The sequence below is a fragment of the Lactuca serriola genome, chromosome 2, assembly GCF_051521515.1.
Source record: "Lactuca serriola cultivar US96UC23 chromosome 2, Lser_US96UC23_V15, whole genome shotgun sequence".
Lineage (NCBI taxonomy): Eukaryota > Viridiplantae > Streptophyta > Magnoliopsida > Asterales > Asteraceae > Lactuca > Lactuca serriola.
The window spans coordinates 193,654,331-193,669,223 of NC_136409.1; the positions used below are offsets into that span (position 1 = coordinate 193,654,331).

Here is a 14,893-nt window from a genome sequence, read left to right on the forward strand (position 1 = left end):
TTTGCATTGAAGAATATTTTTTAGGGTTTTTAGATGTAAATGATACAACCGGCCAAAAACTCTTTGATGTTTTACAAAATGAATTGAATTTGCTTGATCTTGACATTAATAATGTACGTGGATAAGGTTATGATAATGGATCAAATATGAAAGAAAAACATCAAGGAGTGCAAAAAAAAGCTTTTAGATATAAATTCAAGGGCTTTTTATACTCTTTGTGGTTGTCATAGTTTGAACTTAACTTTATGTGATATGGCTAATACTTGTGGTAAAGCTAAAGGTTTTTTTTGGAACAATACAACGTATCTATACAATTTTTGCAAATTCCACTAAGAGATGGCAATTTTTAAAACATAATGTGAAACGGTTAACTCTTAAATCGTTGCCATCCACTCATCTAGAGAAAATGGGTTTTTAAACGCTTTACAAACTGCAAAGGATATTGCCTTAGAAATGGGCATTGATCTAATATTTCCTAAAAAACGTGAACCTAAAATAAAAAAAAAACATTTTGATGAGATTTCAAACGATACTTCTTGTAGTTTTTCACAATCCGCCCAAGAGAAATTTAGGGTTAAATATTTTATTTATATTGTTGATCAAGTAATTACTTCTTTAACTACAAGGCTTGAACAATATCAACAATATGATAAAATATTTGACTTTTTGTTTAATTTAGAAAAATTACTTTCATTAGATGATATAACCTTAAAGTCTTGTTGTATGTCTCTTGAAACATCACTCAAGAAAGATGAACAATCGAATATTGATGGAAATGACTTATATGTTGAATTAAAATTACTTTTACATCTCTTGCCTAAGGAAAAACTTACAACAATTGATATTCTAAATTTTTTAAAACGTGTTGATTGTTTTCCTATTACATCTATTGCATATAGAATTATGTTGACTATTCCTGTTACTGTTGCATATGCAGAACGAAGTTTTTCACAATTGAAGATTTTGAAGTCCTACTTAAGATCTACAATGACTCAAGAACGACTTAATGGATTGGTTTTGATGACGATTAAGCGTAACATGTTGGATTAACTTACTTATGAAGATGTTATTGAAAAGTTTATTTCAACGAATGTTAGGAGGATGGCTGTTTTCAAGTAGAAGCTATTTTTTTTTGTATTATTTTGAATGAAATTTTAATTTTATGTATTTTCAATAGAAAATTAAATTATAATTTTTTTTTGCTTAAATTTTGAGATGTTTCAAATTTTAGGGCCTATTTTTTGTTAAATCGTACAGGGTCTCTAATTTCTCGGGGCTGGCCCTGATCCTTATGGTATTGTGCTATTACACGTTTAGTCGCTTAGTTTGTTTTTCCATCCGTGTAGTCCTTAAATGCTAAATCGGTTGCACGTTTAGTCCTTAGACCAACCTTCCGTCAAGTTGTGTTGTTAGTCAACACCACAATTTGGGGTAATTTCGTCAATTCAGTTTTGTCTCACTCTTATACCCTTATTCGACAACTCCTCTCCCATTTATTTTGTTCCCAATTTTTTTTTCTTTTGAGGTAACGGTCGATTGAAGAAGATGAAGGAGCCGGAGGAAATGGTGGAATGTTTGTGTGAATGTGATGTTATAATACGAACCTCAAGCACACCAAGCAACCATGGAGGACCCTTTTATGCTTGTCTCAGTAAGGTACTTTATGATTTATTTTTTCGTCCATTGTAACCCTAAATCTTTGAAGGGTATTTCGGTTGTTACTCTCTCACTTTTAAATCATCGATGACAGAGACCCCATGATGGATCTATTTGTTGGGTAGAAGAAGTGAATACGAGTAGTGAAACTTTGATGATTTCAAATTTGGTTAGGTCAAAAGAAGAAGCCCAAATCGGAGATTTGGAATTATTTCTTAGTTGGATTGTCTTCTTTGGTATAATAGTTTACAAGCTGTAAAGGTTTGGCCATGGTATTTTATTGTAATGGTAACTTTGTCTATTGTCCATGTGATCGTATTTAACTTTAATGAAAATGGAATTATGTTTTCTTTGTAAATTAATTATTGTTACTGAATTTGAGAATTTTACATTTGTAAGTTTATTGTCGATATAATGTTATTTTGTTAAAATGATATTTATTTGAAAAACTCAAGAACACCAACGGAAACTAGGGTTTAGCAGGATGGGAAAATGTTCTCTGAAGTGGAGGCTGAAAGGTGACACAAACCCTAAAAGTTAGTACCCTTAAATAGGGCTTAAGACTAGAGATCTAGGGTTTTAAGCCTAACCGTCATCGTGCAGCGGTCCAAAACCTGACCACGTGCTACTTAATGACGTGGCTCGCGTCGCGACGTCAAGAAGCCGTGCCATGTTTCGCCAGAAACTCTCAAACTCAAACTTAATTTAAATCAACACAAAAGCATTTCATACCCGGGAAATAGGTGTTACAATGAAGATGAAGCACCAACATGGGGAGGAATCGACGACAAAGGATGTAGCGATGATGGTTATCAGAGCAGAGCGCCTTCGAAGTGGTGGAAGGCGATCGGAGCGGTGATAATGACATTATTTATCCGAGAAAGATGAAAAGGACGGGAAAGAGATAGATGGGAAGAAGATGTATTGAGAGATGAGTTGGGTGGGTAGGGTAGGATAGGGGTTGGGTGCCTTTTATATTTTTTTTATCTTTTATCTTTTTTTTTTTTTTTTTTTTTTTTTTTTTTATCTTTTTATCTTCTTCTTTTTATTTTTTTTTATTTTTTTATTTTTATAAGGACAAAACTGTAAGATTGGTCCCTGTGGTATTCAAAAAACTTTGGATAAGATCCAAAAAGTTTCTCACTTGCATAGAAGGTCCAAAATCAAGGTTTTTCTGTGTTTTTAGTCCAAAAAAACTTAAAATGACGGTTATACCCTTTTAATTTCTTTTTTATATATTTTTTTAATTTTCAAATACTACTTTAATTTAAAAATAAATAGAAAAGGAAATAATTCTCTCTCTCTCTCTCTCTCTCTCTCTCTCGTTTCTACACCATCAGCGAGAAAAAAAGGGGGAACCGGCAACCCTCCTCCACCCCTCCTTCCTGTCAATTGGAAATAACCAAACACCCCTGAGTATCGTCACTTCCTTTGGCTGCTACTTCGGTGTTTCTTTCCCTTTGCCCCTCGTGTTTTGCCAACGTAATAGAAGGAGAACAACCAAGGAGGCCACCGGAGCAGCCCCCTCGCTGTAATAGTCACCCAACAGCGTAAGCCACCTTCATTTTCTTCTTTCATTTTAGCGATGGACCAAAACTCCAGCGAACCACCCATTTTGTGCTTTTGCTCTTCTTCTTTCTCCCTTCGATCCAATCGGTTCCCTTTCCCCCTCGATTTGGGGCCGCCGACGACAAGCGAAGAACCTAGGGGAGTTCGTCGGAGATCGACTCCTTCTCGCGATCTGTTTGACCAACAGATCACCACCTTGACTGCTTCTTCTATTTGTGTTCTTTCTTACTTCTCCCAATCAGTGAAGATGAAGAGTAAACCCACAAAGGGTCGTCGGTCTTGACAGACCCCCTTGCCCCTCCTTGCGATTTCCCATTTGCACCTCAGCTCCCTTCAATTTGCCTTCCGTTCGTGTGTATTTAGGTTTTGTGGATTCCAGATTTGGTACTAGATAATAGATTCCAGGTGGGGTGATTCAATGATGAGGAGAAAAGGAAGCAAAGATCAAGTCGATGGTGGCGCTTGATTTTTTGATGAGTTACAGGTGGTGGGTTATGTTCTCCGATGACGAAAATCACCAACCATCGTGATACCTTCTGGGAGAGAGACGTTGACTAAGGTTGAGAGGGGAAATGTTGTAGTTGGCCCAAATGGTGTAGGTTCTTGATTTCTCTTTAGATTCTTGAGACTCCGGCAGTTCCCATGCTCACCTGTTTCCAGTGAGTTTGTCGGAGTTAAAATCAAGACTTTGGAGGTTGCCAATGGAGACGAGATGAGAAGTTCTTCAGTTGAGAGAGAGAGAGAGAGTGTGTGTGTGTAGGGTAAGATTTTTTTTTAATTATTTAAATACCAAAATAAATAAAGAAAAAAGAAAAAAGAAATGGAAAAGGGTAAAACCGACTTTTCAAGTTTTTTTGGACCAAAAACAATGAAAAACCTTGATTTTGGACCTTCGGTGCAAGCTGAAAACTTTTTGGACCCCATCCAAAGATTTTTGCAAACCACAAAGATCAAATTTGCAGTTTTGTCTTTTATAAGTTGTATCTAACTAAGAAAAAATAAATAAATTAAAAGAAAGAGTAAGGAGGTCATTTCATGTAGTTTGTGTTGAGTCATACAAGTTTTAGAAACCATAAGGGTCATGCTTGTTAAATCTTTTTTAGCAAAGATTGAAGTTGTGACTTTGGGAAACCAAAAAGACCATTTATATAATTTTGTTAATGTTTAATAAACTAATTATATATTTATTATTATCTTATTTCAATATTTGTTTATTAATTATATTATGAATAATTATATTTTTATTAATCCTTCCTAATAAGTTTTCCACTTGTCATTCGTTTATGCACTACACCACATATCATTTTGTGGTAAATTTAGATTAAGTTAAATCAATGTGTCGTTTTGTGGTTTTTTTTTTTTTTTTTTTTTTTTTTTTTTTTTTTTTGTTTCATTTTATTAAATCCTTCTTAATAAGTGAAAATAAGTTTGTCACTTGTCACCCTCTTATGCACTACGTCACATGTCATTTTGTGGTAAATTTAGATTAAATTATATCCATGTGTCATTTGTGGTTTTTTCCATTTCATTAAATTTCATAAAATACTTAAATGTAACAAATGTAATAATAAATATATATCCAATTCATTAATCTAACTTTCCTTATAATTTTTAAATTTCTAAATTAAATCCAACTAATTTAATTGTTTATTTATTTAAATTATTAGTTTGAATTTAAAAGATAAATAAACACTTCAATTTTAATAATCAATATTTCTAAATTATCTAAATTGTTAGATCTTTATGTTTGTTAATTATTATTTTTTTTAAAACAAACTTATTTAATACATGAGTGCCACAACTAGTGTATATTATTAAATAGTTATTATTAGATATAAACAGTAAAAATATTAATTAATTAATAAACATATGATGCGTCCACAAACATTTCAATTCTAAAAAAATTAATATTACAATGATATAAAAATCATTATACAAACTGATGCGTTCGTCATGGTTGAAAAATTAATAAAATGGCATTAATGTGAATCGTCTTATGACTTGAAAAATGCCGATATTCACATAATTACTGTCATTTCAAATCATTGTAAATCATTCAATAATTCTACGACTATTGTCTACTCCTACAAATGTGAATTGCAAATGTTCACACTTTATTCTTTTAGAAAATGATAAATAACAAGCGAAACTTTATGATTTGCGATAGATAAGAGTACATTATTCATTTATTCCATTGAGAAAAACGATAATCTTTTAACATCACAATTTGATAACTAATGGTTTCTATTTTTATATATTGTTGTTCATCCTATAAAAAGGACTTTTTAATTTTCTTTCGAGCCTAGTTATAGTAGCTAGATTAGTAAGGAATCCCAATTCTTTATGCACTATTTATTAATACAAAAAAATATTATGATATTATTTTATGCTGTATTTATATTTGTCCGAAAAATAAAGAATAATAAAAAGTAATATGTTCTTTACAAAAGAAACACATGGAGTGCAATCAATGGGGGCATGATGATGAATAAAAAAGTCAAAATGGATTGCATATTTGTTTTTTTTTTTTTAATTTAATTCTCTTTATGAACTTTAAAGTCTTGAAGGGGATGAATCAACATCCTTCCACTTTGTCCCCAATTTCATTTTTTATATATTATTTTCAGTAATTATAATATTTTATTGTTTTTTTGTTTATCTATAATGATATATAACAAAAATTGCAAACAGTTTTATTTATTTATTTATTTGATAAACTAGCTTTCTTGTGTGACATATAAACTTAAAAGATAGAAATAAACTAAAATTTACTCATTTATATACAATTTAAGTCTCTAACATAATCATCTTTTAAGTATTACAAAAAAATGCAATTTAGATAATTTGTATCACTTCCATGATGAGGATTTGCTTTGTTCTGTCATAGTAAAGAGAATAAATGGGCACTGGCCTTTCTTCAGTACCTGGGTCCCACCCCCAATCTTGGTCCAACTAGGTCCCATGGGCCATTTCCTGGGCCAAAGTGGGCCCACCTATTGCGTATGTGTGTAGAAAAATAAATTGGTGACATGCGAAGCGATGAGATGAGATGAGCGTTTTGGTTTGATGGGTTGGTGTCGTTCAAGTGGAGACGTGGACCCACACACACAGACACACACTTGTCATCACAAATTATTGAGTATCATGTACACGTCAAAAGTACACCTTGTGTCCCAAATATTAACCATACTGTAATCAGCAGACTATAATATTGGTATTTGGATTGATATTATATGTAAACATGATTAGCTAAAAATTACGAAAATTTATTTGTTTAAAACACATAATTTAGATCCATGAAAATGCATAGAAGACAGACATAATAATCATGTACTATGTTTCTGTTTATGTTTATGTTTTTCTCTCTCACATACAAACACACTGACTATGTGTTATTCTTACTCAACCTACCTTTGCTTGCATATCACACTTGAAATTTGTAGTACCATCATGTCAATGTTTTTTCCATTCCACCATTTTGTTGCATGCTTTTTCTTTGTCTCCTTGTTTTCTACTTTTTCACCATAAAACCTTTTTACCCACAAATAGTTAAAAAGATACATACCACTAACACTAACATGTTTTGGTTTTTTTTTTTTTGATTGGTTGTTGGGAGTGGGGAGGTGTTGTTGAAGCAACATCTTTCAGTGGAATCTTTTTTCACAAGGATGCCCTCCTTTTTGGAACCAAATGGGTCAAATAAGGTACAAATTTTATTGCACAATGTACACCTCAAATCAAAACGAATGCTTCATGTTTTTACCTTTTTTTTTTCTCCAAGTTTAGCGATCTTTTTGTTTATAGAATGAAATGAAATAGAGAAAAGACGGAGGCTAGGGGACATGAGTTAATGACTGGAAACTAACTGTTTCCAGTTTGAGTAATGAGAAGGCTCAATCATGGTACTTGTTGTTTCATTAAAACCATGAAACAGATTGAATCTGCATCTGTGAGAGGTCAATTCGATTAAAGGGACCCATGCATGTGTGTCTTGTACCTTAAGGGATACCATGTGTACAATGTACACAAGTCAGTAGTAGTAGTAGTACTTCATGCGATAAAGATGGACGGATTTGAGACTATTCATAATCGTATAAAGGTGGGTTTCAGTTCACAGGTTACCAAATGTAATAAGGTACTAGTAGTGGTGTAGTAACTTGTGTTTTATGCTGTAAGACTTGTACATTGGTTGTTGAAAAAAAATAATAAAAGGATTGTTTGTTTATTGGCAATGGCCAATGATGATGATTGATGAACAAGAGCAAGTAACTACTCTTTGGATTTATGTAACAAATCAAATGAGGCCCAACCCAATCTGGTTGCATTATTTTTTTTGACCAAAGGTAACAACATATATATATCATTCTAGACACATTAATTTGCATTTGCTACCTCAACAACCAACATCAACATGATACATCAATACATCATAGATAGATAGATAGATAGATATATCAAATTCAACTCACCATGCAAAAGTGCTTCCTCCTCCTAATAAAAATATTTCATTCTCAACATCTTTCACCCACTGGCACACACGGTTACATATCCTTATAGCCGAACCCTACAATTTAATAATAATCATTTTATAATTTTTCTTAAAATAAATAACATTCATTTAAGTTCATCATAAATAAACCTCACCTTGTCTGCAAGCGGATCAAAAGCTGCATAAAGTTCAAAATCCGTTGTCACCCAGCATAGTAAAACTGTAACATAATTCATCATATTCAATATCAGTGAAGCCCATTACATTACATTATATATATATATATATATATATATATATATATATATATATATATATATATATATATATATATATATTGTTGGATTTAGAATTTTAGATTAATAAATTTTAGTTGTACCATAATTTCCGTCCCTTTTGAACTGGGTTTTGTGGGGTCCGGTTTCTTTATCGTGCATGGAGGTGTAAAGCTTCTGATACGCTCGATACAATCTGTATTTGTAAACATAAAAATTAAAATACAAAATCTTAAACATATCATATCATATAAGATGATTAAAATTAGAAACATGTTTATGCGTGTTGAAATTGAGTAATTACCTTTTTTGGTGTTGGTGAGTAGTGATTGGAGATGAAAACTTGGAGGATACATATTGATCAAGATTCATACTGCGGTATATGAAATGCCACAGTCCATCGGGCCCACCGATACCTGGCTGTAATGATTCCTGTGATCTGTCACTCGGCTCATTGTGGAATAATGACCCGTAACGAGTTGAGGGGTAGAGAGGTAAATTCTCAACTCGCATCCCACCTTCCATTAAGGATCTTTGAATGTCACTTAGAACATTAGACTTCACAAGAACATTCTCAATTTGTATCCTATGAAAAAAACATTAAATTAAATTATATTATATGATCTAGTTTTCGAATGTGTATTAAATAGAATGTTCTTTAACAGATGAATAAATAAATACATACCGACAATCTTTTAGATGAAAGAAGGCATCAGAATTAGATGTTAGCAACACCAGGTACGTATCATCCTGTAACAAGCACTAGTGAGTTGTGACTCTACTAAAAAAATTATCTAGTATATTTCACTTACATCAAAATAATGAACATAAGCATGTAGAAAGGCCATGGCATTGTATCTTGGTAAACATATGGGGGAGAATGACTCAGATGTCCTGCATCAAACATGTAACACTTCACACACACACATACAATTAATATGAAAAATAAAAAGAGATGGGATAATGAACTTGCCTAAAAGATTCAGATGACATGACAAAATTAGCAAGAAGCAGCATGTCATCAGGATGAAGTGGTGCTTTCTGTGCACCTACAAGACTCACAACCTGCATTTGAAGAATATAAATTACATAAAAGAAATCCATTTATGAGGTAAAAAGAAAAAAAAAAGAAAAAAAAAGAACCTTGTATTTACACATGAGCATTGAATAGATGACGCCTGAATCAGAAACATCTTGCAAGATAGCAGCAGCAGCTTGCCTTGTTGCACAAGGAAGGGGAAGACAGGTGTATGCATGAAGAAAAGAGGCAGGGTTCCTGAAAAAGAACAACAACAATGAAATGCATAAATTTTAGTTTTGTATTTTGATGGAATAGTAACATTGTTAAGATAAAACGAACCAACTAAAAGAGTGGAAGAGGGAAGAGAAAACAGCATCTGTTCCTCCAAGTAAAGGCGTCATATCAAACTTTGGATTCTTCTCAAAATATCTACTTACAGACTCTGTGAGTATAAGCACCATCTGCATCCCATGTAAAATGATACTATATCTCAAATGTATAAAATCATATATAATAATAATAATAATGTAAAATAAAAAATGGTACCAACCTGACCATAAAGAAGTTCCAGTTGACCACGTAATGACTCATAAGGCTCTTCTGTACAACTTATGCAAACTAAATAAATTGGTCCTTTTACAAGAAAAACCACCTGTACACCAAAAAAGAAAAAAAATCATATTTGGTTTTAGTATATTTTGTTAAAACCACAACATTTCAAACCTGGTGTTTTCCTGCCCTAATCAAATGAATCCGGTCGCCCCTGAAAAAAGAGATCAATGGGCCAAAAATATTAGAGTAAATCCATTTGTATAAAATAAAATAAAATAAGGGATGATGACATATATATGTTTATAATATACCCGTCTTTAACAAAGGAAATAATGGCTTGTAGAGTTGCTGAAAATCCTGCTAGCTTGTGTTCATTTCCATATCTGAGTGCCACATTTTGTCTTAGGATATTCATATATTCCAGACACAATAGTGAAGTATCTAATATATATTATAAATATGGAACTTATAAAGCAGAGGTGGACCTCGAAAATATAGGTTTTCCAGAGTGACTCAAAACAAAAAAATGTTTCTTCCTTTCTCTCCAAGACATACAAGTGTCATCCTGCAGTTTATTTATTATTAAATTACATATTACTGTTGATAGCTATAGATTACAGGTATCAAGCAGATGTCTAATTAGTAATTATATGAGATCTTCTCCACCACACATGTGAGTGGTTATGAGATTTCAGTATATAGATTATAGAGAATAAGGGAATACAATATTTACAAGATATGCTATATTAATAAACCGGTTTTCGTTATATAATGGTTCTTTCTTTCTACCATTTTGCACTTGGGTATATGGGCAGGATATTTGATGATGTATGCCATGTGAAGCAATATGTGATTGAAACTGGTTCTTTCTTTCTATACATCTGGCTGATTAGACACAATTAGGGTTCTTGAAATTGAGGTTTTTGAGTCATTGAACTAGAGAATGAAGATAACCTCGATGCATGCTGACATTTGGTTACTTAACCTTGAGACAACTATCTTTGTCAACTTTGACAGGGCCATGGATCAATATATACCGGTGTTAACCTATTTGGGCGTGACACTGTATAAATTAATAAATTTCCAACACACTTATGAGTGTTTTGGACATTTCATTATATAGAGAATATGGGAATACAATAACGACAAGATATGCTAAATTAATAAAGAGAATAATATCCTAACTAATAGAACAACAATTAAGCTAGCTATATACAGTCATGGCCTGAAAGCATGTTAATGAATCAAAATCTTTGATTTTTCTCATGATATACTGCTAAAAGTTCTATCATTTGCAAATCAAAATCTTTGATTCTCAATAATATTCAGGAACTTCGAAATAATAGATCTCTTATACATTGATCTTTCCACCAATCATTCTAATACGCATACCACAAACTGTTGTATTTCAGAACTATTAGTTGCAAATTACTAAAACTGTGGAGGCCTGAAACATCATATTGTTCAAAATGCATGATTTAACTTAAAGCTTTCCTTTTTCGGGTTTAAAATTCGCCACCAGCCTTAGGACTATACAACTTTTGGCATGAATCTCCTCACTATCCATCCAAAAGGATCACAAACAATAACCAAAACTAAACAGAACAAGATAGCATTTTGTGATGTTAATGCATATAGGTAACAAGCCCAATATATGGGTTTCTGAGATTTATTCCACATTAATGGGAGTATATGAGCTAAAGACACACAATTAAAAACATATCCATATACAATGGTATCTGCTTGATAGAAGTCGTAAAGTGACCATAGAATTTTAATTTCATGGGAAACCGGTTGGACATGTTGATAGATTATCTTATCAGGAAGATATATCTATGCAGAACTTAATAGTAATAGTTGCATGGATGCTGGTAGTTGGATACTATGGATGTACGTTAGTTGTAATAATTGTAGAATAACAGCCGAGAATTAGAAACAACTACTCAATTCAGTGTGATTGATAATTTTCAATCACTTTTCTTGAAAAAGTAACGGTTACCGGAAATTAAAGAACACATATTGATGCCTCAAAAACTTACTCACCTCATCAACGTGCCGTTTACCAGGAACCCATTGAGCAGAATGCAACACCTCTCCATCGTTACCCACGGAAGAACTATTATTCCGAAGCTCCTGAATATCATCAGCTCCAGACGTACTAGCGGTACCACTACTAGTACCCATCTCACCGGCATACCCACTGCTACATGGGCTTGACGTAGCCCCATCTACCTCCACCTTCGAACTATTCCTCCACACCCCCGTCTCCGTGGACAGGTTACTCTCCCCAGTCGAATTTATCAGCCTTTCCGGTTCAATTTCCCTCGAAGATCCCCTGGCGATCTCCGTGACAGGTTCGTGATGATCATCAGCAACTGATACCTTTTCTTCGTCAATTGAAGTGTTCAATGCGATTGATGGCAACTGGTTTTCGATAGCGTCCGGGGAGTAATCAATTGAACCGGTTTTAGGTTTTTGGCCGGCGGATTCTTCGTCCTCGTCGGAGAATGACGAAGAGCTCGCATTTGACGTCATGGAAGGGGATAATCTATGAATAGATACTTCCAAATGTGACTGTTAGGTTTCAGCAAAAGGAGAATTTAGGGTTTTGAGTAGAGAGAAAGAGGAGCGGGAAGCAATGGCATCAGCGTCGACAACTCGGGATCTTCGTCCGTTGGAAACTTTCAGTCGACCAGAGAAACAAATACGGGTCGGTAACCCGTAACCATACCAACCAAATTTGCTTAGCCCCGATGAATTAAAAAGGGATCGTAGTCGTAACTTCTATTTTGGCAGGAAATACAATTAACCAGAAACAAACGTTCTTTAAATATGAATTTTTTATCTGAAAAAGTATTGTTCGGAAATTAATCATTTAAATTTATAGAAGTTTTAAAAGTACCATTCATATTTAAAATGATTTTCCAAAAAGTCATTTATATTTGAAAAGGTTTTCTGTTTTCAAAACAAATCATTATTCTAAAAATCATTTTTTCATAATGCATCATTGCATCATGTAGTTTTTTAACCATCTTCAGTGTATTTTTGCATCCTCAATCCACATACATGATTAAAGGAAATATGAAGTTCGTATTTATAGAGGTGTGCAAAAAAATCGAACGACACCAAACCCCCCAAAAAAATAGAAAACCAAATTTGAAAAACTAACGTACTGATTTTTGGTTTTCAGAAAAAAAAAAAAAAAAAAAAACATTTTTTTTCAGTTTGATTTTTTAATATAATAATAAAAGTAAACATATAACAGTTTTGGGTATTTGGGTTCGATTCAACTTTTACTTATAAGAAATCAAATTTAAAAGGAAATTTTGATTTTTTTTTCTAATAACCAAAAATCAAACATTTGGTTTTTCAAAAAAAAAAAAAAAATAGATCTTCCGTTTTTTTTTTTTTCTGCATACCGTGTTAACCGTCATTATTAGGGGTGAACGCGGTGCGATTCGGTGCTGTTATTAGTCAAAACCTCACCACTAACCGCAAATGCGGTTAATCCATTTTCAAAACCGCATGGTGCGGTTGTGTTTTGCGGTGCGGTTAGACGGTTATTTTTGCGGTGCGGTTTTGTTTTTTCTGTGTTGCGGTTATTAACCGCATGAATTTGGTGTGATTATTTTGTGTCGTTTTTAACCACAGTTTAGAGCTCAAATAGTTTTAAGAGTTCAAACATATTACTTGTAATAATAAAAAAAATCATAAGGTATAAGACAATTAACTATTTAACTTAAACCACAAACAACTAATATCTTAAAAATGTCAAATCAATAGTAATTAGCAAGAAATATCTTAAAATTGTCTAAGTTCATCATTTTTCAAATTTAAACATAAAAAAAAAACCAACACTTTTGTCTTATAGTATTTTATCTTTATTTCATTCATGAAACTTGTCTTATTTTTAATACTTAATAAATTAATAATTGATAAAAAAATGTATATAATATATGCGGTGCGGTGCGGTTTTTTTTGCGGTTTTTAGAAATTAATAACCGCACCGCACCGCAAATTTGCGGTTTTTGAAAAACAGAAAACCTCATCATCGGTTTTTATTGGGGTTGCGGTTTATGCGGTTAATTTTAGTTGCGGTGCGGTTTTTGCTCTCATTATATTTCCTTAGGTCACATGTCTTATGTTGAAGTTTAAGCATAATGATAAAAATCTATTAACCATTTATAGAGAACCATAATTAGCCAAGGAACCAATCTTTTTTTCAACTTTTAGAACTTATTTTTTATAAAAAAAAAACTAAAAATACAGAAATTCATAATATTTTATCATTTTTCCAATGATATAAAATTCGAATTTTTTTTACGTCAAATTCACAATGTGAATCTTCGAAAATTCACAACGTGAATCCGGATTCACATGGTGAATCCGAAAAATATTTTTCACATTCACAATGTTAATATATGAATTTAGATTTTTTTTTTCGATAAAGAATAAGCTCTGGAAATTAAAAAAAAGATTTGGTTTCTTGAAGAACCCATAATTATGGTTCTCTATTGAACTTTTCCATATATATATATATATATATATATATATATATATATATATATATATATATATATATATATATAAAACAAACCATGTTGAATGGTTAGTGCGTACTTTGCTTTCTAAAAAACTGTTTTTTCTTAAAATAATAATATTTTGTTTTTTTTAAAAGAAGACAATAATGTTTTTTCTAAAATAAATTAATATGTATGGTCTTTTGAAGAAAAATAATATTTTTTTTGATAAATTATTGAAATTTTAATGTTTTTTTTGGAGGTTACCTTTTAAATATTTAACCAAGTATTCAATAATCCATAAATCGTTTTATTTTAAAAGTTAAATTGTTATCTTAATATTATAATGTCTATAACAATGTTTTAATTCATGAAATAGTTAGATATTATAGAATATGTTGGATAAATAATGGTTGGATGGGTCGTTGCAACCCAATCTTATCCTTATTCAACAATATTTATTTTGAAGTACACGTATTTTGGCCCATCACTTAACTTGCCCGTTTTATCAACTATACCTCCTATACTTTCTTACAAACACAAATAATCAAATATGGAGAGAAAAAAATATTACTAAACGAGGTCTAAAGTTTTCATATGACAATCGTGTTATGTAAGAATATGCTTTACAACCATGTTTTGTTGCAATTGCATGTTTGACTCATTTAATTTATGAGTGAAAAGATCCTAAACTGTGATTAGAACTATTAAGAAATAAGATTATCTATGTAACCATAACAATAATGTTTTCGTTCCTGAAAATGATCAATTAATACAAGGAATTGGAATTAATAATCTTGGAATATAACTT

The 14,893-nt window shown here is 32.0% G+C and overlaps 1 protein-coding gene across 2 annotated transcripts; it reads right to left on the bottom strand.

Annotated features, from left to right (window-relative positions):
* Window positions 1-7,524: 7,524 nt before the first annotated feature.
* LOC145087928 (SAND family protein) lies at window positions 7,525-12,368 on the bottom strand. Of its 2 annotated transcripts, XM_079026071.1 has the most exons (14): window positions 11,606-12,368; window positions 10,048-10,127; window positions 9,874-9,945; window positions 9,734-9,773; window positions 9,561-9,662; window positions 9,350-9,471; window positions 9,133-9,265; window positions 8,963-9,054; window positions 8,802-8,883; window positions 8,675-8,739; window positions 8,294-8,575; window positions 8,094-8,185; window positions 7,870-7,934; window positions 7,525-7,789 (listed from the first exon to the last, which is right to left on the bottom strand). In XM_079026071.1, exons 1-14 carry the CDS (start codon window positions 12,095-12,097, stop codon window positions 7,691-7,693), a joined length of 1,818 nt encoding a protein of 605 aa, XP_078882197.1. In that variant the 5' UTR covers window positions 12,098-12,368; the 3' UTR covers window positions 7,525-7,690. The 2 variants fall into 2 exon arrangements, with proteins under 2 accessions (XP_078882197.1, XP_078882198.1); XM_079026072.1 differs by lacking the exon at window positions 10,048-10,127 and having other exon boundaries at window positions 11,606-11,661.
* Window positions 12,369-14,893: the final 2,525 nt, after the last annotated feature.